The following is a 23,632-nucleotide window of genomic DNA, read 5'->3' on the forward strand; positions in this document are numbered from 1 at the left end:
GCCAGCGTCTGTAGAATACTCGCTTCCTTAATTCTGCCGTATAGTCTTTATTTATTATAGGAGGTAACGCTCATCTCTTGCTTTAATTATGATGAATTCTGCAGCGAACTCTTTTTGGTCCTAGTGACTGTCGTACTCTCTGTCGCAGCTCCCTGTTGTGTGCACTTTGTGTTACAAACTGGGGAAGAAGGGGGAGAGCTGTAAGACACGGGCTCTTAGAGCAAACCAGCTGCAGATGGTTACTTCTAAAACCACAAAATACTGACAGTAAAAAAGAAAAGGACTTCTAATTCTCAGTTCACCCAGGGAGAGCAGTACCGCTAGGAACGGGCAGGAGTTGTTTGCTGTGCTGGAGGAAGGGCAGCTCCTCGTTAGCTGCTTAATCAGTTGAGTTTTAATTGCTTTTGTTTCTAGGTTTGTAGACTAAGGTGTGAAGTTTTTCACGTGCCATAAGAAAATTTGTGACAGAGCAAATCTGTTGTTTCTCACCTCCGTTCATTGTGATTCAAAATGTTGATAAGTAGATGGGCTGTATTATATCAGATTGTTTAAATATTGTATGAATTTATTATCTTTAGGCGAAGACCCAAGTGTTTATCAGTTTCCAGTGTCTGTGTGGCCTTTTGCTTTTGACCGTGTTTTAATCATACTTTGTCGGTGTCTCATTTTTTTACTTGAGTTGGAAACTTCTGAGGATGGGCCATGGGGCGATGGTTTGGGAATAGGCCTTTTCCCTGGGCAGCCACAGTGGTGCAATGCGGGCCTGGGCACTCTGGGCTCCGGCAGACGAGGAGGTGCGGGGCACGGCTCTGCTGTCCACAGGCAGCCTTCAACTAACGAATTCATCTACTTCAGAAGAATTTATCTACCTCAATTTTTGCTATCTTTTTTTCTCCAGTGGAAAAAATATATTTTTTATATCAGACCATATTCCAAAATCATGCTATATAATTTTACAATACACAGGAAAACAACAGAGGAATTTTACATGAAAATTAGCTATCTGCCAAACTTTGAAATGGTTTTTTAGCTCCCTTTTTAGTTCTTAAGTATTAAGTTAACATGTTCTGTATATTAGGATTTATTCCAATAATTCCTCCAATAGCACGTTGGCAACTTTCACCTTATCAGAGGATAAATGTCTCTTGTTTGTATCTCTCTGAACCAGAACAAACAGTGTTTTCCTAATGGCCTGGGGTTTTTTTTGTGTTTTTGGTGGGTAGGAACTATTTGTAACATACCCATTGTGCAAAAAGGAGACAGTTCTTGCAAGTGCTAAGTATGCTCTCATTTTTCCTTTTATCTCTGTCCCTGCTGGTCCCTCTCTCCTTTCATGCACCATGGCATTAATGCCCAGGGCTGTGCTGTGTTGTGTGCCTGGAGCTGAACCGGCCACCCTGGTGAGGGTCTGACAGGGGCTTAGCATCTGGGAGGATTGACTTGTATATCGTACCTGTGCAGAATATTATTTATGCATTTCAGGTTTATAGTTACTTGTTTAATAAAAGCATTTCATTGTCAGTTCACGTTCTTGTATTTTGCTATGAGCCCAGGACTTCTTCACATTCTGTTAGTGCAGAAATACAATAGATATTCTGTTTATAAGGTTTTCTAGAGAAATTTACTTTTCAGAGAGTCGTTTGATTTCTTTCACTTTTTTCTAACGTAACCTGGCATCGAATGTATTAACTAAACTATTCTTTGCATTCAGTGGTCTCCTCGTTCTAGTAGTTGGTCTTCAGACAGGACACAGGGCTATCGCAGTACATAGTGCTGTTCTAGAAATTGTACTCTGGTGGTGATCACAGTAAAAATACGTATCTACAGGATTGTTAGGAAAGCAGAATTTTCTTGGCAGTCTTATTCTGATGTACAAATTGAAAATATATTACAGCTTAAATTAGGTTTCTTTAGGTGAACTTTTACCTGTGAGGCAATTGTGAATCAATAAGGTCTTCTCTTTTGTCATTTTCCATATTTCATTGCCTGTAATTAAAAAATTTATCTTTGGATTTTATTAAATTGGGGTTTTTGAAAGGTGAAAGAGCCTGAGTCTTAAGACTATAGGTTTTTCAGTCTGCCCTTTCATTAATTATACTGTCTTCAAAGTGATTTTAATTCATACTGATCATCGAAGGAGAATTTCTAGTCTTTTTATATTGTTCCTCTTTGTTAGAGCTAATGCATTTTACGGACATGGGAAGCATTTTCAAAAAGAACGTAATGAAAAGTCTTTCTTGGTGTTGGTTCTCACACAGTCCCTGACCAGGGTCTGGTCTGGGTTTGTAGCTCGCAGAGTCGTACCTCATTTTCTTCGGGGGCCGTCTTGGCATCATGCGTTCTTTGTTGGCCGTTCCGAAGCTCCTGTGTGTGGGGCGTGGAGGTTGAGGCCCTCAGTCACCAGGAGGGTGTGATGAGGTGAAAACAACGTGGGTGTGTTTGAGGAAGACCCGTGGCTGGATGCTTGTCTATTATTTATTGTCTTGGGGACCCTTCTAACACGTAGAAGGTACTTTATAACTGTCCCTTTTCTTTTTGGACTGCTCCGAAGGCCCCTTCTGGAAATACATTCTCTGATTTTATGCCGCATAATAGGTAGTAGCTACTGTTTATCAGGTGTTTAGCATGTATTCACAGCATCCTTATGAGTTAGATCTGTTATTGCCATTTCATAGGTAAGTAAGTTGAGTCTCAGATAGTAGCCCAGGGCCGCTCAGCTACTGACTGGCAGAGTGAGGCTTCTGAATCCTGTGCTTTTTACCATTACTTATAGTAGCTATTTTTGCTGCTCCTTTTCCTCCTATGTTTCTTAGTTCTAGATTAGGGAGAGGAGTCTACTTTTTCCACTGAATTTTTTAGGGGGGGGCTTCTAGGATAAGGGGGTGATGAGGTTTCATTTGGCTTGCCAACCCCAGTTGGCAGTGACGGGCTGCAGAGTATGTTGAGAAGGGTTTAGAGGTGTGCCGCAGTACCCTGACCGGTGAGCGGCCTCAGCTGTGGGCAGGACTGGGGAGCGGCTGGGCTTTCATCACGCCTGTTCTGGAACCTGTGTGGAGGAGCCTGGCGTGGTGAATTAAAGCGAGGGACGGTGTACCCGCGCTGAGCGTAGCTATGACTAGCTGTGTGCTAGAAATGTGTCGTTGACCATTTCTGTGTAAATCAAAATAGATCAGATTTTATATTTAAAATTGAAATCATGAAGGGACTTCGGAATTTAAAGAGACCTTTTGTGATGAGGCTAATCAATCTCTTTGTGAATTTTAGTTTTTTCCCATTTATATTGTCTGGATTTGTTGGGTGAGATTTAAAAAGGAATAAATTAATGCTACTTATAAAGAGTGTTAAATGTTGGCAAATATTGCTTCTAAAATTTCATGTGCCTCCCTGAATATTATTTATATAAGTAATCTACTTAAAGAATTTTATTTGATGGAATGGTTCTCTTTTTATTATTTAAAACATAGGAATAGTCTCCATTTGCTCATTTCTCAGAAAGCTACTTTTAAGTATTTAATTTTCAGAAACCAAAAGAGCAATCTTGTTAAATCATAATTTCTGAAATTCCCTGGTGATCCAGTGGTTAGGACTCCGTGCTTTCACTGACGAGGGCCTGGCTTCAGTCCCTGGTTGGGGAACAAAGATCCCACAGGCTGTGCAGTGTGCCGTGCCCCCCTGCCCCCAATCATAATTTCACTCATAACCAATACATAATCCAGAAAAACTCTTCAGGTAATAACAGAGCGTATATAAAAATGTAAAATGTTTACTTAGTGTAAACTTATTATAACCATTCTCAGCCATGTTTTGTGATTAAACACCAGAAAAAAGAATTAGGACGAGCAAGTGCCATGCAAAATTTGTTTATCCAGGAATTTAATTAGGCCTGCAGCTCGGTCTTCCAGTTTAGGGGAAATGGGGAACCCTTGAGATGTTTGCATCGGGTTACCTGGCCAGAATGAACCCGTCTCCTCCTCAGAATGAGGCTAAGCTTCTCCCAGGGTGGCTGTGAGGGTTAACTGTCGTGACATGGGTGAGATGAGTGGCACAGTGCTTGGGCACATGGCAGTGGCTCAGTAGATATTACTACCCTTTCCTTTTAATTAAAGGAAGAAAAAGTGTGTTCTTACAGTGTTCTTTAAGAAAAAGCAAATTCTGAATTCAGCTGCTTTATTCTAATTGAGGTCATGAAAATTTTAAGAATTTGGCAGCAGATTAAGTAAAAAGCCCTTTGTTCTGCTGGCCACACAGAGAAATGGGAGAAGCACAGAATGCCTCAGCAGGAAAGCCAGCTGTCCAGTCGTGATACTCTTGTATTTTACCTTTAAAAGGCTGTCAAAATGCTTCACGTAGAAGGTCCCAATTTGTTTGTGTGAGCTTGCTTTTGGGGGTTGGTGTGCATTTGTAGATTTCTTCGCTTCCTCAAAAATTATTCTCAGATTTTCTCTAGCGCGATGGTGTGTGCATACCTGATCTTTTTTTGTGGAGTGGAGGCCGTTTAATTTTGATATACGTAATCTCAATTTAAGAGAAGTTGCAAAAATAGTATAAGGAGTTTCTTACACTGTGTATCAGATTTACTAGAAACAGAAGTGCTGGTCTTGGAGTCATCTGTCAGTCTTCGAGGACCGTAGTCTGAGAAGGAGTCGCAGGTGGGGATGCAAGTGGTCACCCTCGCAGCCTCCCGTTCTCTGGACGTGCCCTGTTGTTCCATGGTCTGGCCGCCTTGCTCTTGCGGTTCTGTCTCCCTGCTCCGTCCACACTCACGCTGCGCCTTTTCTCGGCACCGCACCTGCACGCCGCCGCCACGCCCTGCCCTTCTCTGCCCACTGCTGGAGCTGGCTCCTGGTCACTGCTCCTGACTGAGGCTGGGTTTCCGCTTCAGTTCATTTTTTGTCTCAAATACATTATAAATATTTAAGAAACATTTGTTGAAATAGTAGAGAAAATAAGTAGCTTCTCCCTTTAAAAATACAGGTATTGTTTACAGTTTCTTTATGGAAATATCCAAGGAGGAGTTAACACAGTGTCGTGTCGTCGTCAGCCCCCCCCCCCCCCCCCCCGCCCCACGGTACTTCTGACTATAAAAGTAATAGCTGTATATCGTAGACATTTAGATGACACTAGTAAGCAGAGTATGATAACACCAAAAATAGCACTAATCCTTGTTAATTCAGTTTACAAGAAGCGATTGTGTCGTACATTTGGCTGTTGATTGATGAGTCTGTGGTGATGGCTCGTTCTTGGGGAGACCCATGCCCCAGGCCAAGGCGGAACAAGGCTCACGCTGTGGATGTCATTCTGTGACTCGCCAGGCTGCCTGGCCACGGCTGGAGGACTCAGCTGTCCTGACTCATTGGTTTCTGGTGGAAGCTGACTTGATGCCATGGTTTCGGGCAGTACCCAAGAGCTGATGCCGTGCTAGAGGACCAGGAGAAAGCAAGTCAGATGAAAGTGAGTTGCAAATGGGTAGTAAAGGACAGAACTGCAGTGGGCTTGTGATAGAGAAACACCTCTGGGAAGCTGAGTGTAAGAGAAGCTGCTTTGACACAGGTAGGGGAGCCAGGAGAGGCCCTGCCCAGATGGACGGGGCGTGGGGGTGGGCGTGGAGGCACCACCGTCCAAGGAGGTGAGAGCTCAGACTCCCACCTTGCTGACCCCTGGTTCCCTCTCGTCCTGCCATCCCTCTCCTCTCTGGTGGGGAGAGTGGCCAAGTGGCTGGTTGTAGTTGGGCCTCATTTGTTGCCCGATCATTTCCCTGTTAGAGGAGCTGATGAGCAGTCAGGTGGCCGAAAGGCAAATAAGAGAGGAAGAAAAATGGGGCACGAATCTTGATTAATCGCTTGTTTGATAAGATGTATATTCTGGAATCTTCTTTTGGAGGAGAAGCTACTGTGCATAAATAATTGTTTTTAAGAGCTTTGAAACACTTTGGTGGGAAGAATTGATAACTTCTAGAGGCATGACCTTTTAAGCATTCATAAACATGTGACCTCTAAATTTGGGCAAAATAGACTACTGTTCATTAAAGGACAGAAATCAGTTTTAATGAATTAGAATGTCTACACATGAATTTATAGGTGTTTTTAGGCATATGGTGTTTCTTTCAGAGCGAAATAAGTGGTTTAAATCAGAAATAATTCTCTTGTAATTAGGAATCAGGATTTGCTAACCCACCTTCTCCAGCAGAAAAGGAATCTGCTTTCTCCAGCGTCTTGGGTAACTTCCCTCTCCTCACTTCGAACGGCTACCAAGAATAGGAGCCTCGTCATCTGCGCCGGGAAGTCACCCAGCGCTCTAAAGTAGGTCCTTCCCAGCTGCCCATCCGGGGCAGGTTGGAAGCGTCTGCTTTCCAGAGTCTGGAGCTTCACCCCTACGGGGGCGCTCTTGCTGGAGAAGCCAGAGTTTATGGGCCCCTGCTGCTGGGTGAACCGCAGTCTCACTTCTGGCAGTCCTTTCCTTTTTTTAGATTGGTAGGTCTGTGCTGTAGAAATTGGAGAATCCTGGGGTATCAGATCCCCTCACAGGCTCAGGGCTTTGGTATATTTCTCCAAAGGCCAATTAATTTTGCTTTTAAAAGATTCCCCAAACCTAGGTAGTTTCAGAAAGGTAGAATGTTGAGAGAGAGAGAGAGAACGTGAATAACTGTGCCGTGTTATCCCCATAAGGCGAAATCCTGGTGCACCTACCGCTTGAATCCTTTTTTTCTCCAGGAAGCCCAAGCAAGCACTTGTGAGATCCCTTTAACCTTATGGATTTTGTTTCAGTTCAACCCGTGTAGACCTGTTACTGGCATTTTGTAGGAAGCATTTTAGATTTAAGTTGCTGCTTTTACGTGTTTTGCATGCTTGCCGTGTGTAAGGGTAGTTTATCGCATAGAAGAGATGGACACTGCACATGTGAAGTGCCCTCGCCTCGTATCATACTGCAGCGGTTTAATTAGGGAATTGACACAGGAGCCTGGATAAGAATGTTATTAGCCTGTTTATTTTCTTTTATCTTTTCTCCTTTAAGTAGTAGTCTCAAAGACAAACTAGAGCGTGAAATGTATTTGTGTTTAGAAACTTCGTAGAGCATGCATATCATTTATTGTCCAGATTCTGGGTGAGCTTTCTAAAGATCACAGGGCTAGGCCCAGCATTGTTGTAGTTAATAGAAACCTGCTCTGTGAGGTCTGTGGGCTGGCAGATCAGCACCATTGCCATGACAGTGAAGTAGGCCTTATCGAAAGGAGAATTCATAAGAGGCTGCCCTGGGACCCTAACCACTGTCCTTCTCTGTGTCCCGACAATGTTATCTGTCCTCTCAGTACGGAGTATCAAATGTCTGTCATGAGTACAGAAATTAATTTAATGTCACCTGAAGACATGCAATTAATCTTTTATAGAGGTTTTCATAATACCTTTACAGAAAGAGTTGCCAGTTTGGCGGATTTGGATTTTGGGGTTTAGAAGACGATAAGGAAAATTAATTTTTCATCAGGGTTAATACAAGCTAGCAGGGCCACAAAGGCTGAGAAAAATGGTTGGGGAATTTGTCAAGTGTTGTCACTCTAGAATAATGCTGCTTAACGTCTGATAGGTGTAATCAAGAGTTGAGATTTCTATAGAGAGGGATTAATCAATTTGCTCACTAGTGAATGCAAGCCAGCGATACCACTTCTTCATGAGGTTTAAGAATGAAAATAAGATTTGATCTGTCAAATTGCAGGATACCCTGACAGTATCAATGGGCATTTTTATCTATACGTTTAAACAATTTGTTATAAATAAATTTGTCATGCTAATGTTGGTTGGCTACAAACCTCATTTTTTGTAACGATTAAGCTGATAAAAAGTGTTCCCTAAGCTTACTTAACTCAGGAAGTGCCTTTTATATTTAAGAAAAACTGCTCTCAAAAGACATTTTTATAGTATTCATTAAAAGATAATTATTTGTGGAAAAAAAACAAGAAAATATTTCCAGGTTGGTCTAAGACAGGCCAAACTTCTTTTCATCTGTTCTGGAGTAAGTAAAAGGTATTTAAAATCATGTCTAAACACACTGCTGTGTAAGGAATTTAAAAGGGAACTGTGCCGCCCTAGAGAAATGAACTTTCAAAGTGGATTTCCTTTCTTTGAATGGAATGTAATCTGCCATCCACAGGTGACTAGTTATTTCCTTACATTAAGATGATAATGTAACTTAATAAGTTTTTAATGAAACTTTCAGGTTTCTGAAAGTCCTAATTTGAATCGACAGTATTTTTAAATTTACATAACTAATAATTTTGGGATCTCCTTCAGTGCTGTTAACTATATGCACAAGTTGTAGAAGACTTCTAAATAAATAGGTGGGTTCAGTTTGGCTTGGTTCTCATTCACCTTTTTTCTGTGTCTGTGAGTATGTGAGTAGGTGTAAAAAATATGTTTCTGGCCACAGCCTAGAAGTTAGTAGGTTGAATGTTGCCTAGTGTTAACCGGAATAACTCTGGGATTTAAAATTTATCCTAAGAATTAGCTTTTCGTTGTGCTAATTTGGAAGAAAATAATTGTTCTCTCAACTGAAAAAAAAAAATCTGCTTTTCTTACAAAATGAAATAACTTATTACTTATATTTAAGCCTTGAGTCCTCAGCATGGTTTCCAGAAAAATGTCAGAGCAGAGCATTATAGTAAACCTTCATTTCCTTAAAATGATTTAATTGAATGATGGTTAGTCCCTTTGTTTCCAGCCCTGCTAAAAATAGTTATGTTAGTATAAGCTCCTTGCCTGTGAGGTCGTGTGGAGTCCATGCTCTGGAACCACTGAGACAGGAAGTCCTAGAAGCACTTACTGTGTGACCAGGGATCTCGGGTTTTTCACTTGCAAAGTGAGAATAATAATATTTACCTTGAGGGAGGATTGAAGGAAAACAGTCTCTGTACAGACCCCAGTGTACTACTTGTCAAATTGAAGACATCCAGCAAACAACTCCATCCATCTTCCCATGAGTGGAGCATGTTGAATGATGCCATTCAGCATGGTGGTGGAGAGCCTAGAGTGCCTTGGAAATTTCTGTTATAAAGTTTATTACATCATTTGTAGCTGTAGAAGGTATAAAACATTGTTCTGAATATAAGTAACTCCAGAGCTTACCCAGACCTTCCCGTCACTTGTCAGTAAGCTGGTGATAGCAGTTTTTCCAAAAGTTGGGCCTTTGTTATAATCCCTGCCTGAAACATCCCTCTTTCTTGTTCATCGTTGACTCACCCAGCGCTTGTCGTCTGCCTGCTCGGGGGTCGGTCCTCTTCTCTGTCCTGAGGATGCCGTGGTGACCGGTGCTCCCCGCGGGGCGCCCCTTCTCGTGAGCATGACAGGACTGTGAGTGGTGATGAATGCTGTGGAGAAAAACAAAGCAGTTACGTGGCCTGGGAAACCTTAGGATCGGAGGTTCTGGGGGCCCCCTCGAGTGAGCGGGTCAGGCTGGCGGCTGCTGAGGCTCCCCGGGCGGGGAGGAGCAGGGGCGCTCACCGTGCTTGTGAGTTTGTGAGACGCAGACAGAGCGGGGAGACCGCCAGGCGGCGAGGTCCAGACCTGCGGGCGCTCTGACCACAGACGTCGTTTGCCTGTGTCTTCTCAGGCCATCTCTTAGAAAGTCCTAAGTGGAGAGGCTTTTTGTGATACCTGTACCTGTATTTCCGAACTGCAGATGGGAATCGAGCTTACTTTAAAACATAAACTTGTTTTGAAAGGAAAATAAAAAGTTTAGAACTTTGTTTTTCACGGTGTTCCTCTGACCTAATATTGTCAGACATAAATCATCACCAGTCTCTTAACTCATAATAGCAGTAAAGAGAATTTTTGTTTGGGGTGTTTATTGACTAAATGCTTCTGTTCTCAATTCCCAGTTTAAAAATCATCGGATCACCACAGCGTTACATATTTATCACCCAAATACATACACACAGTGTACACCTTAAAAATAGGCAGATATCCTACTTCTGGTGCAAGCTCTTCTTTTTAAATAAAAGTTTACTATCTAGGTCATCTACGTTTTTTTTTTTTTTTTGGCCGCTCCTCGCGGCTTGTGGGATATTAGTTCCGCAACCGGATATTGAACCCAGGCCCCCGGCCATGGAAGCACAGAGTCCTGACCACTGGTGGCGAGGGAATTCCGTTTTTGTTTTCTCTCTTTTTCTTTCTTTTTCTTTTTTTGTTTTTTAAGATCATCTACATTTTTAGCTCTGGATTGCTAAAGAAAATATCTGCAACGATATTCACCGTGTTGTCCACCGTATATATGGACATCATTCCTTTTAGACCACATGTACCAGCTAATTACCGATTTGTACAGCATGACAGTATGTTTTCTGATGCACCCAGTATCAGTGCTGAACTGAAAGCTGGCTTTTTTAGTATCACAGTGGCATTTAGTAAATATGTATGTACTAATTGACAGTGGCTATAACCTAGTATCCTGATACTGTAATCTTTTTTTTAATAGCACATTCAGAACTACGTAGTTTTCAGAAGCCTGCTCTACCGTTGTTTGTTTTCTTCAGTAAATACCTCAGTGCCATCTACATGCGTAGGAAATTTTGGCTTGGGGAACAAAAGCAGACTCAGCAGAGTCGAAGCCGCTGGCGCCTCTAGACCCTTACAAAATGGCATGTGCTCTAGGTGTCCATAGACTTTGCCCTCCTCTGATGAGCTGCCAGGGAGTCCGCAAAATGGAGGACTTTTCCCAGAGAGCTAAACCATACGTCATAGCCAGTTCCTTTATCCACATTCGTGAAAAAGGTAGACGGTGGAGAAGCAGTCAGTAGACTGTTAGGTAGCTGAGCTGTGTGGAGAATTTAGTGACCCAGTGCCACCTGCATCTATGGCACAGCCTCTGGTGGGACCTGGGGGCTAGTGTGAAGTGTCAGCCCATGTAAAAAGATGTTTTTAAGAACAGTGAGACTTAACACTTGAATAGTGAATTTATGAATCTTATACTAACATAATTTCAATATGATTTTAGGTAAATTAATAAGTGATGGATTACTGGCTTTTAAAGATAGGAATATGTGGTGTATATCCTTACAATTTTCAACTTTTTAGTATAGAAAATTTCAAGCGTATACAAAACTAGAGAGTGTTCACATAGCTTTTCAAGATAAGGACTTTGAAAAACTGTGTGCTGAGAATAGGCCATCCCTGCCTGGCTGGGGCACCTGCTCCAGAAGCACAAGGAGCAGCCTGAGTTTACGTGGGTCCTGGTCGTGCAGAAGGGCCTGCCTTTCCATAGTGCTTCCGTTTCCATTTGGGGAGCCAGTCTTCCATCAGGTGGGAATAACTCCCAGCAGGATCACGTTTCAGGCAATTATAGTCGACAGTATAGAGTCACAGAGTCACAGAACATTATGGGGGGACCCACCTGGTTCAGCCGTCCTCAGCCCTGGCTGGACAACATCACTGGACGAGCCTTTAAAATATGCTCATGTCTGGGTTCCAGCTCCAGAGGGTCTAATTGGATGGGTCTGGGTTAAAGCCCAGGGACACTAACACCCGAGAGCTCCCCGGGTGACTAACGTGCAGGTCGAATACCCCTGACTAGTCTCACACTAAGCATGATGTGAGCTGTCGATTTTTGCTAGATTTCCTTTGTCAGGTTGATTTGTCCCTTCTGTTCCTAGTTCATTGAAGATTTTTATTATGAGTGCTTTTCCTGTGTCAGTGCAGGTGGTCATGTGGTCTTTTCCTCTACTCATGTGGTCTGGTAACTGATTTTTGAGAGTTAAACCAACCTTGCATTCCTGGGGTAAATCTTACTTGGTTATAGTGTATGATTCTTTTTCTGTGTTGCTGAATTTAGTTTGCTGCTGTTTTGGTGAGAATTTTTTTCATGTATATGTATGAGGGATATTCTTCTGTGGCTTTTGTTTCTTTTGATGTCTTTGTTTGACTTTTGTAAAAAGGTAATACGAGTCTGAGAGAATGAGTGGGAAAGTTGTCCCTCCGCTTCTGTTTTCTGAACCAGAGTGTGTAAGATTGGGAGTCTGTCTTTCTTAAATAGTTGACAGGCTTCACCAGAGGATCGTTTGGGCCTGGGTTTTTCACTTCGTAGCCTGGGCTCCTAGGGAGGCAGCCCTGCTGCTGCCTAGCTTAGTGGTGCGCCAGCGTGCAGGAGTCGCTGGCACTCGGTGCCTCGCCCTCGGCCGGCGGTCTGTGTGCGGGTTGCCCCCTCAGACCCCGCCTCAGCTCTTCTCCCTGCTGTCCCCCCGCGGCTCCCTGTCAGCCACGTGGGGAGGACTTGTCTGGGCCTCCAGTAACTCTTTCATTTCTAGAATTTCCTCATTCAGTTTCTCGGATTCCTGGCTGGTCTGCTCTTGTCCCAGACAGGACTGAGGCCGGAGGCCAGCCTACGTGTGGGCGCTTGTGACTCGGGGGGGGGGCCAGGGTGCTCCTCAGCCTGCGGGCGCTCAGGGGAGCCCAAGTGTGCAGGGAGGGAGGCACTGGGGCGCGCCCCAGGACTTACAGCCAGCGCCGGGGGGCGGCGGGGCGAGTCAGGAGGATGGCCCTCTTTCATTAGGTTCGGGTGGGAGCTAAAAGTTTAAAACCGCTGCCTAGACAAACTGTCAGATTTTAACAAGAACGCTCATGAAGATGGAAAAGGCATGTTGAGTACGAAGTATTTTTAAAGTCAAGCACTATTTCGCTGAACTCAACAGCACTTACTTTAGTAATTATAGACCTCTTGAGTGGATACAGTAATTAAAGATCTTAGTTTTAAATTTGAAAAATACTATTAAAACCCAAACACCCGTCAAATAAGAAATTTCCTTAGTGGCCCTAGTGAAATGGCAGCCTTGATGGTTTTGCTTCTCAGTTGAACACTGATCGAGGTGGACCCCGATGCTGGGGGGGGATGCCTGCTTGTGCGGAGACTGACCAGCGTGCTGCCTTGGTTTCAGCAGGGAGGAGAGAGCGATGGCTTTTTTCACCTGGAGGGCCAGCCTCAGCGGCTCCCTCAGCCCCCAGAAGTGAGACAGCAGCCTGCCCGCAAGGTGACGCTGACCAAGGGGGCGCTTCAGCAGCCCCAGCACCCTCCGGTGGGGGCCCACGTGCACTCAGCCGGCCCTCCAGGCATCAAGAGCATCCAAGGAATTCACCCGGCCAAGAAGGTACTGCCTGTTACTGCCCCCGCACCAGGAGCGTGGCGCCGGAGCCCCGTGAACCCGCTGATGGGAGTGCCTGGCGCAGCAGGAGTGCTCAGATTGTGGACAAATGAGCCACAGTTTCCTTTGCCCTGGCTTTGAAAGCTCACGTGTTCACAGAAGCGCTTTCCTCTCGTGACTTTTTTAGTGGTACGATGCTGGGAAATCACCCTAATAAACCCAGGCTGCGGGTATTTCGGGCAGCTCTGAGCCGTGCTCTGGGGACAGCCCTGCACGGAGCCCAGCCCGGCGCTCCTTCCTCCCCTGCCAGCTGCTCCTCCAGAGGCTGCTTCCTCCTTGTCACCCCAGCTCGCAGGTGGGAAGCCTTCGGGGCTGAAGGACCTTGCCCGAGACAGTGCCTCTCCCCCCGGCTCTTCCCTCCTCCCTCCCTCGCTCTGGGGGTCGAGGGGGTGTTTCCCTTCTCCGAGCTCAGTGTGGGAGACGAGGTGTGGGCATCCAGGACCCCTTGTGAATTTAACCTTCCCGAGGAGAGGGGCGTCCCCCTTGTCCCGTCATGTCCTGGTGGGGACCGCGCCCCCCCGCCCCCAGCTTCTGGTGAGGGTGTCTCTGTAGCTTTCCCAAGGCCCCCCTCTCTGCCTGACAGCAAGGTCCCCTCTTGGCGCAGAAGCCAGATGCCCCTTGCCTGATGACCTTAGGGTGGAAGAGGGGCAGCAATACCTGCTCTGAGTTTCTTCTAGAAAGCTCTGAACTCTGCCAGTTCATCCTCTCTGCTTGCCTTGCAGTTGATATTAAGGAGTAGTTTTAGCCTAAGACCATTCTAGGTCTTTGAAGTAATTCAGTTACTCCGGATTTATTAACTCATAAATACCTTATGATACAGGGACAAACAGAATTGTGACATTTTTGCTGCAGGTGGCACAGGCACAGACACATTGTCGTATCTTCAGATACACTCTTTAAAAATTGCTCCAGTCTAAATTTTCTTCAGTCAGGTGTTGTCCCTGGGTATGCGATGAGAAAGACGGTAGAAACCCCCACCCCCCCCGCCCCCCCAATACAGCTGTTGTACACGTAGATAAAGCACTCGCGTTTCTTCATCTTCACCCTCAGGTCACTCTCCTATAAAGCGAGGACGTAATCTTTGCTGTCTTGTTTGGGCTTCTGTGAGGGTTTTATAAGAAGATACGCGGTGCCTGGAATGTACGCCAGCCTGTGGGAAAGGGCTGTTATTAACGTCGCAGCCCACAAAGACCGCTTGTTTACTGCTGCTTTCCAGGCGGTGGAACTCACCCTTTCTGATGGTGTTTTCCCGCGTGACTTCTCTTGAAATACCCTTTTGCACTCCAAGAACCCACTTCACAGGAGTAGTGTCACCTTCTGTGGAATGTTCACAAGTGTTGCGTTTTTTTTCTCAGTTTCCCTTTGTGTGGTACCCATTCATATACTAAGGTTCCATTCTGATTTCTGTCTGCCTTCCTCTCTGCCCTTTCCTGTGATGGGACGGGAGGTCATTTTTGGCTCTTTCTACCCCGACTCTCGGGCAGAATTGGGCAGGATGTCTGGAAAGCCCAGTGAGCCCAGGCACATCCGTATCTGCGTTTCACTGTTGTCCTGATCTGGGGGGTGCTGGTGCTTTATCTAATTGCCGGATTAGAAAAGACCGGAAAGCTCAGCTGTTCCTTCTTGTTTAAAAGATCCCAGAACAGTGGTTTTGAGCCCTGGACGGCTTTAAAAAATGCTAAGGTCTGGGCCCTACCTGAGGCCAGTGATGGTTGTAATTTCGGTGGGGGACAGGGGCACTCAGTCGTTGTAGTTTGGGTTCTTGGTTTTGTTTTGAAAGCCCTGCAGAGGAGTGTAATGTGCAGTGGTGCAGCCGGTGGGACCCCTGCTGCAGAATCCGCCCTCCAGGGTACGTAGAGTTGTGGCTTGCCGTGACAGGGAGGCGGCTGTGGGGAGCACCATGCCCAGCCCCATGGCCCCCGCTGGGTTTGCCTGGGATACAGTGGGAGAAATTTGGGCTCTGGGGCCGATAAGGACTGGACCCAGATCTTTGTGTTACTCGCAGCAAGTTTCTGAACCCCTGTGATCCTGCTGCTTTGTCTACAGAATGATGGTAGCACAGAAAGTGCCTACCTAGTACCATGCTTGGCACCAAGATAGGTGCAGACTTCGCTACTTCCTTTTCCTTCCTTTTCTTTCACTCCAGTTTGCTGGGTACTGTGGTCTTATTTAGACATTAAACCCTTTTCTGATAGTGGATAAAAACTACAGAAGGTCCTTTCGCTCACGGTATATTTTAATGGATTCTGATTTGTTCACTTTTGTATCTTAGTAGCTGTGAAAAAAACCCCCAAGCTTCAACCTTGAATAGTTCCTTTTGTTGTTGCCAGGTCATCATGCACGGGAGAGGCCGGGGAATGGCAGGTGCGATGGGCCGGGGCCGCCTGATGCCGAACAAGCAGAATCTCCGGGTGGTGGAGTGCAAGCCTCAGCCCTGCGTCGTGTCTGTTGAAGGGCTTTCTTCATCCACTACTGACGCCCAACTGAAGAGCCTGCTGATGTCAGTAGGACCCATTCAGGTGGGTCACCTGGGGCCCGCTCTGTCGGTGCCTGTTGTCCTTCCCAGGACTCGGTTATTTCTTCATTTAAAATCCCTTTGTGTTGGTTACTTCATGTTAAAACAGTACTCTTGAGAAGAAAGACACATATTTTATCTACTGTGCACACTTGATGCCAGAACTTTTGCCTTAGGGTTAGATTATTTGGAAATTATCAGGTGCTCAGAAACGTTATGAAATATTTATTCTAGCTGAACAAATTATCCTTTGAAATCCTCAAATTATCCTAAAGTTCTACTGTGCACCCAAACACACAATCTTTTTGCTTTATCACACACTTGTTTTGTGTGTAACAATTTTAAAATTTTAAAGTATTTAGCCTTTTGACCTTAATTTTCAGAAATAGCCTCACATGTTAACACCTTTGGAACTTGCTTTAGACTTTACAAATGTAAAATAATGTGGACTATATTTTGGTCTCTTGATTTTAAAACTGGCTAATTCTAAATGCGTGAAGATCTCTGCTGAGCTGGCAGCAAATAGGTCTCCAGTTGTGTTGTAAACAAAAATTGCCACTGAAATCCCTGATCGCTCCAGCCTCTAGAGCCCTGGAGGTAAACCAGTGCAGTGGGTAGACCTGGTTTTCCTTGAGCAGCGTGTCCCCAACTCTGGCCTTTCCTGCCAGCTCCCCGCCTCCCCGCCTCTCCCCCCCGCCCCAGTCACAGCCGTGAGCAGCACACCCCCCCATCCTGCGCCAGGATCCGTGTCTGAGGCTGGAGCACTTCGGAAGGATGTTTGATGCAAATCGTAGGACGTGGAGTGTGAATGTTAGATTTCTGAGTAAAAAGTGCACAGAAAGGGGACTTACCTGGCGGTCCAGTGGTTACCGTGCTTCCACTGCAGGGGGCACAGGTTTGATCCCTGGTCGGGGAGAACTAAGGTCCCGAAAGCGTCATGGCCAAAAAAAAAAAAAAAGAACACAGAAAGCACAGAGTGCTTTCTTTTAAGGTGTCTTGCTTCATGGGTTAATGGGGAAACAGAGTTGACACAAGTAATTAATTTTTAGTGTATTTTAAGCCTTCATCTACCATTGAGTGTTGACAAAGAGTGAGGCGTAACGTAGATGGAAGCCCTTCCGAGATGATTTCGTTGTTTAGGTTTAACTACTTCTGCCTTCATCCTTGGATTCTCAGAGAGATGGTTAAGCTTAGTTTTCATGTGTATGTAATAGTGAAACGTTAACCAGAGACTGTGGCTTCCGTTTTTAGTAGGGTCAGTTTCCCAGCTGTGTGGTCAGTAGCGGCTTGTCAGTCATCAAGAGGCATTAAGCTCTTGTCCAAGGACAGTTGTCCTTGGACAGTCTGTCATAACACGGATTAATCTGCAGGAACAGAACTGGCATTAGAGAACTTACAATGCATTAAAATATGGTTATCCTGAGTGGATTCTCAAACAAATGGTGGTTGAAAACTTGGGGTCAAATCACAGTTCATCAGGGAGCCTGGAGTTAAAGACCCGGGGCCTCGTCCAGTCTGTTCTCTGAGGGCTCGTGTTCCTGGTGTCTGTGTTGGGGTGGGAAGTGGTAGCACTGTTGCTTTCCACATGTGACCTGCTCGTTTCCTGGGCTTTGCTTCCTCCTCCGTATCTTGAGCATCCTTGAATGTGATTCGGTTTTCAGGAAGTGTGAATGGCAGTGCCGTTGCTGCTTACAGCACTGCGTGAGGTTGACTGCCCTGCGAAAGTTAGCTTGGAGCCACTGCTAAAACACCGAACCTTGGTTTTATCCATCTTAAAAACTGAATTTTGAGTTCTTCATTTTGGGGGCCATCTTTCCTCCCATTTGCCTTTTTTTTTTTTTTTTTTTTCTCCTGTTCTGGAAAGAAGGATTAGAGATCATTGTGTTAATAAGTAAAGTTTAACTGAGGGCACTTAAAGCCAGGCAAAAACAATCTCAAGTGTTTTAAGGGCTTCTCTTAACTAGAAAGGGAGAGGAAGATAGGAAAATGAGAGTGGTGTTTTCTGAGTTACATCAGGTACCCTGAAAATGCCACCGTAAAAAACCCCCAAGGGTGATGAATCTAGCACTTACTCAGTAGGGCATGTTCGTCCGTCCCAGGGAGCAAAAAGCAGAGCTCTCGTTTCTTGCCAGTCTTAACTTAGTTCCATGGAATGGTTTTGAGGGGGAGTTTATAGATTTTTAAACACTGCATTCACAAAGTGCTGAGTTTCTCAATTTAAAAAAACAAACAAACTGATCTGTCAATAGCAAGCTTCTGCCAGCATTAGATAGCTAAAGAATGATATTGCTAGGTATAAATTTTTTAAAGGCGTTTATAACAAGACTTCATTGTGGCTTAACTATAAGTACACTTCAGAGGGATGGTTAGGGGACCCAGGCCCCCCGCCGCGCTGCGCTGGCTGAGGAAGAAACGTGTGTCAAGCCTCTGGTGGGCTGGGCTGTGGTGCCACCTGGCGTTCACTTAGTGTAACAGCAAGAGGCGGTGTCTGGACTAGAAAGGCCCGTTCCTTTGGGCCTTTAACACGTCAGCTCTGCTTCTTTACTGTGGCGGCGTCACTCCCCTGTTAGTGTGCTGTCCCCTTAACCTGTTCTCATAAGCCTCTCTAAAGAGTCCTTTTTAAAGACATTTATCTGTAGACTCACTGACAGAATAAGGAAAAATGATAGGATTTTGTCAGAAATATTCTGACCAGCGGTAGAAATGACACAGGAAGCATCGCAGCGTGTTTGAGAGTTTCAGGTGAGAGGGTGCAGTGAGAATAAGCCCACCTGGTACACTCTCTAGCAGTGATATAGAAAGAATCAGAAAGAAGGTTCTGCCCGGACACTGGGGGGGTCTTGCTCTCAGGGAAGGGAGGGGCCGGCTGGGTGCGGGTGGGGCTCCGGGAGGCTGACCTGTGCGGGGGCATGGGGACTCCACAGACAGGTGAGCCTCGCGCAGGTGCCCCTCCGGTGACCAGCGCACGTTCCCACGGAGCGGCCTCCCGCTGCGTTCCGGAGGACTGAAGCCAAGTTAACTCTTCGGGTCAGGAAGTAAGGTAGTTATAACTTCTGAGCCCCTTTGCTTAGCTATCCTTATTTCCCTGTTTGTGGGATTTTGCCTAAAACTGTTAAGAAGAAAAATGTGTTATCCTATAGAGAAATGAAACGCCATGGTGTAAAAATAAAAGTATTTTCCTTGTTGTGATCATCACTAAAATAAAAAGCTGGGCACTGGCCATGAGCAACGGCAGTAATAACCGCTGAGGCTTAGATTAGGCCAACACGTGCCTGGCACCGTGCTGTTCACTTTTCCCTGGCTTCTTCCCTGATTTCTCCAACAACCCTGGAAGGTAGTCACTAAACCGAGAGCCCGAGTGACCGGAGTGGCCATGGCGGCTCGTCCTCGAAGCTGCCGGGCCCTCCGGGATGCGGCGGTGCAGCAGCAAGTGTTGGGCTTTGAGAGAGGGCTTCGGTTTCGGTCCCGAGTCTGCCGTTTCTTGGTGTGCAGCTCCCCAACCAAGTACGTCACCTACGTGAGTCTCATGAACCACACAAGCTTGCAAGCGCTGTCTCCTACCTCTTTCACCATTCCCTGGCGTCGCCCAGAAGGGGGAATGGAAGAAACACGGAGGCCTCCACGTGCCATTGAGGGAAAGCGTGTGCTCTCGAAAGGCGGCCTGCTGTCCCAGAGCAGAGTCCTCTGGGGGGGTCGCTTCAGGCTGCTGAGGAGAGGCCCTCCGGGACCCACCAAGTTTGCCAAGCTCCCGATGCGGTAGTTCCAGGGAACCAGGCACTTGGAAAGCCCTCATTCTGGCGGGTATCTTGGGCCGCCCAGTGAGAGGGAGCCCCTTTGAGCAGTCGTGTAAGGTGGGGTCACGTTGGAGCATCTCGCCTTCTGGGATGAGACCATGTTACCTTCTTTGCGTCTGGTTCTGACTGACCAGGGATGTCTGGTGGGAGATGTGGAGAAAGCTGGGATCTCAGTGAAAGCAGTTCAGTCATTTTGAAGTTCAGGACGTTTGGGAAGGAAAACACCAGGCATAGTCAAATGTAGACTTTCCGAAAACCGACGTCAGGAGGTTTAAAGAAAATATAGGCGTGGCCGCATGATCTGAAACCATAATGGGAAAAACTGTTAATTGGAGGCTCCCACACAAAGTTCTGAAAACACTGTTGTAAATAATCCCAAAAGAAAAAAGAGGATTCCAGGCAGACCATGTGATAAGACACGGGCTCTTACCTGCAGGGCACGTTTGTGCAAGATGAAGGTGAGTGTGGAAGAGGAGGGCCTCAGAATGTCTTTAAACTGTATCAGAGCAGAAAGAACAGCACTTACGCCGTGGACACAAGGAAGCCCAAACATAGGAATCGAGGAAAAAACAGAATCGGCATCAGAAAAGACCACACGCGCTGCGATGATTAGTTAAATATGAACAGGCATGGGAGTAGTCGTTGATTTCCGTGAGAAGCAGCGTGTGTGATGGAGCAGCCTGAGACGCTGCCCCGTCACCAGCGAGAGGTCGGGTGGGCTGCGCACAGAAAAGAGTCCGGAGTGAAGGGGTCCTGCGCCATGCTGCCCGAGGACTGGCTTGAGGAAGCCGACTGCGAGGCCGGAGAAGAAAAGATTTAAAGGGCATAGGCCAGCTGCCACCAACACGTGCAGGTGCCATCGCGTGAGAAAGGAGGACTAGCGCGTGTCCCTCGATGGTTCCCAAGCTGTCCCTGGAGGCTGGGCCCACCCCAGGGTGTCTTGTCTGGGGTGGAGCCCGAGAGAGTAGATTTCTAATGATTGATCAGTGGGGCTCTTGTTTGAGCAATTTCACTTGTTTAAAACAACTAATATCAATATCATTTTTGGCTTTAGGTTGATTCCTGAAGGTGCTGGGAACTGTTGGCCAGAGTGGGAGAATAGTTTAATTGATTTTCAGGGCTGCAGAATCATTTCAGAATCCCCTGAACATTCACATGGGGATATAAGTATACGTATAGCTGATTCACTTTGTTATACAGCAGAAACTAACACAACAATGTAAAGCAATTATACTCCAATAAAGATGTTTAAAAAAAAAAAGAATCCCCTTAATATTGTAATTTATTAGTATACATGGACATGAACACAAGCTCTTTCTAGAAAGAGGAAGAACTTCTCCTAATCAGGGAAGAAACGGCCAAGGTTCTGAACAGCATGGACATTTTTCTGGACTTAAATTGTAGGTTGTCGCAGCTTTTCTACCGTTAACGTAGTGCCTTGTGGCAGTTCAGTCAAATGGCCCTGAATGGGATGGCTGAATATAAACAAAGGAAGCGGCCAATTAAAGGAGTATTTTAACTGGTAATTTGCTACTTATAGTAGTAGCACAGTTATTCTCAAATTGTCTGCAGATGTCTTGTCTCTGAAAAATGAGAAGTGTATCAGGGTGGGCGTGGGCAAGTTAGCCTGTCTCTCCGTGGGCCAGTACCGTATTTGTGGGGGAGATGGGGCGGGGTCAGAGTGAGTGTGTAGACTGGAGACAAAGTTTAACTCTTCGTTCATTCTGGGTGAATTGAAGTGTTTAATTATTTGGAAATGGGCTACTGATTAGAAGAAGCACATATTTTCAAAGTAGAAGCTGGTGATCATAGTAAGTTTTTAGCTTATTAGTGGACAGTGTCTTTTCCTCTCTTCCCAATAAAGTGATCGCTAATACTTGTCGTTTTGGTAGGTCAGAAATGGTTGAATATTGACAGTTTTAGCAATTCAATCTTATATCTGAAAATAGGTTTTGTTTTTTGGAAAAGGGTGCAAAAATGTCAATAAAGGGGAACAGACAGAAAACATTTTAAGACAATGTTCTTATTACTTTTGTTGACTATTGAGAACCAACTCCTTCCTGTGATTTAAAACTTTCATTGAGGGACCTCCCTGGTGGTCCAGTGGTTAAGAATCCGTCTTGAAATGCAGGGGACGCAGGTTCCATCCCTGGTCGGGGAACTAAGATCCCACATGCCGCGGGGGAACTAAGTCTGCGCGCCTCAACTGGAGAGGAGCCCGAGGGCCTCAACGAAAGATCCTGCGTGCCGCAACTAAGACCTGACGCAGCCAATAAATAAATAAATAAATATTTAAAAAAAATTTCATCGAAAGTTTATGCTCTCTTGATCGATACCTTCTCAATCGAATTGAGCTTTAAACCACTGAGATACAGATAAGCGTATCTTCTTACCTCTTACCTTATAAATTGGTAAATGGTAAAGAGGAAGCTTCATGCCTTCATTCCACATTGTGAAATCACCCAGAGGAAATGACATCCAGACATGCTTTTTCTCAGAAGAAGAGCATAGTATTTTCAAAATCCAGATTCCAGCTGTGAATTATAGAGTGGGGGTAATTATTTGTGATATCATAACAAATTAGTTTTTTCTTGTCTGTTCCTGATTGAGCGATTTTTGTAGTTTTGGACAAAATAAGTTTAGGTAAGTTCTTCTAAGTCTTGTGGTAAGAACTGCCACAGTGCTGGCAGCAGTTAGTATGAAGCTGTGCCTACACCCCAGCGCCCTCGAGCACTGCAGCCATGTGGCCGGAAGAGGAAAAGGGTGCCTGAGGCGCCCGAGATCGAATTAGAAAGCAGGGCCTGGTGGGAGGTTCTGCTGCAGTGCTTGGGTTGGACTTGTGACTTGAAGCAGGCTCTTACCCACATTCTTCTCTGGCCTCCTCTGGTGGTGACAGGACAGCACTGCATTTTCTCTTCAGGAGCAGTTCCAGAAGAGCTTCAACAACTGGAGATCATTCAAGGATAAGGCACAGAGTGGGCGTGAGCCGAAAGCTGGGGCTGGCAGAGAAAACAGGTCTTTGTCAAGTAACAAAAGTGGAATTTGAGAGGCCAGAAAAGCCGCATGCTGACAATGTGTCCAAGAGAAATTAATTGATGGCGTTAATTAAAGACCAAGTTGCTGAACTTTACTTGTCCAGTTAACTTAATGATAAGTGAAATCATCCAGAAAAATCTTCTGCGTCTGGTTTTTATATCTGAAAGAAGAGGAAAACTCTGGTGTCTACTAAACTGGTTTCAGAAACCCAGGCAGACAGAGCTCACTGCTGCCTGGTGGCTGCCTCTGCCACCTCCGGGCCTGGTGCTCTCACTGGTCCGGGTCTGGTTGGTGATGGGCCCCAGGCTGTCTGACCGCCCCCCCGCGGGGGGAGCCTGTGTGTAAACCTTAGTGCCGTGTGACGCGGAGGCTTGAAACTCTTTATTTCTGTGCGAAGCACTGAAAAGCAACTTTTGGGGAAGAATATTATTTTAGCGCTCTCCTGGTCATGTTTTACTCATGGGAGTTCTGTTTACTAAAATGGAGAGTGCTTATTTCATATACAGTATACCTTTTTTGAACATATGTCAAGGAATTGATATTTTGCCTGTGTGCTTTTGTTGTAGGTCTTTGAACAAATGCTTTAAAATGAAACAGCCATGTGTGTAAATACTTCTAAAGGGTTGTGTGTTACCATTAGTTATTTTTTCTGGCTGTTAAGCGTCACTGGACAGAAGCCCAGACACAGCAGACGGTTCCCCGCCACTGACTCCTGTGCTGCTTCCTCAGGCTGTGTCCCCGTGGTAGCAAGGCCCCCCCTGCCACTTTGCTCATTGCCCCAGACACACATGGCAAGTCACCAAAATGCTTGAGAAGGATCAGACTCTGGAGAGTGGGACTGGCTGAGAAATCCGAATTCTCCTCCGGCCCATCCCTCCCAGATCCTGGAATCCTACATCTCCAGTCCTCGGGGAAGCACAAAGCTGCCCCTTGTCCTCAGGGCAGGTGTGAGGGAGGACCAGGTGTAAGTCCACTGTCCCTGCACCCGTCTCTTCACCGGATGGATCCATCTTCTTCATGAACTCACTTGGTTTTTACTGCAAACAGTAGCCTCAGGAATGGTTGTTTCAAATCCTAAAGATTTAATTTTTTTTTTAAGGTTTTTTTGAT

General features: G+C 45.7%; 1 protein-coding gene across 11 annotated transcripts in view; it reads left to right on the plus strand.

Moving 5' to 3' along the window:
* The window catches only part of RBM33 (RNA binding motif protein 33), a 118,208-nt gene that overhangs the window by 86,749 nt on the left and 7,827 nt on the right, over positions 1-23,632 (plus strand). For 6 of the 11 annotated variants that reach the window (XM_082473762.1, XM_082473756.1, XM_082473759.1 and 3 more), the window contains 2 exons: positions 12,914-13,123; positions 15,508-15,696. In XM_082473762.1, the coding sequence (XP_082329888.1) occupies positions 12,914-13,123; positions 15,508-15,696 (399 nt within the window). The remainder of the gene's footprint in view (positions 1-12,913; positions 13,124-15,507; positions 15,697-23,632) is intronic. The other 5 variants (XM_082473760.1, XM_082473758.1, XM_082473763.1 and 2 more) reach the window with 2 other exon arrangements.

The sequence above is a fragment of the Balaenoptera physalus genome, assembly GCF_965194825.1.
Source record: "Balaenoptera physalus genome assembly, chromosome: 8".
NCBI lineage: Eukaryota > Metazoa > Chordata > Mammalia > Artiodactyla > Balaenopteridae > Balaenoptera > Balaenoptera physalus.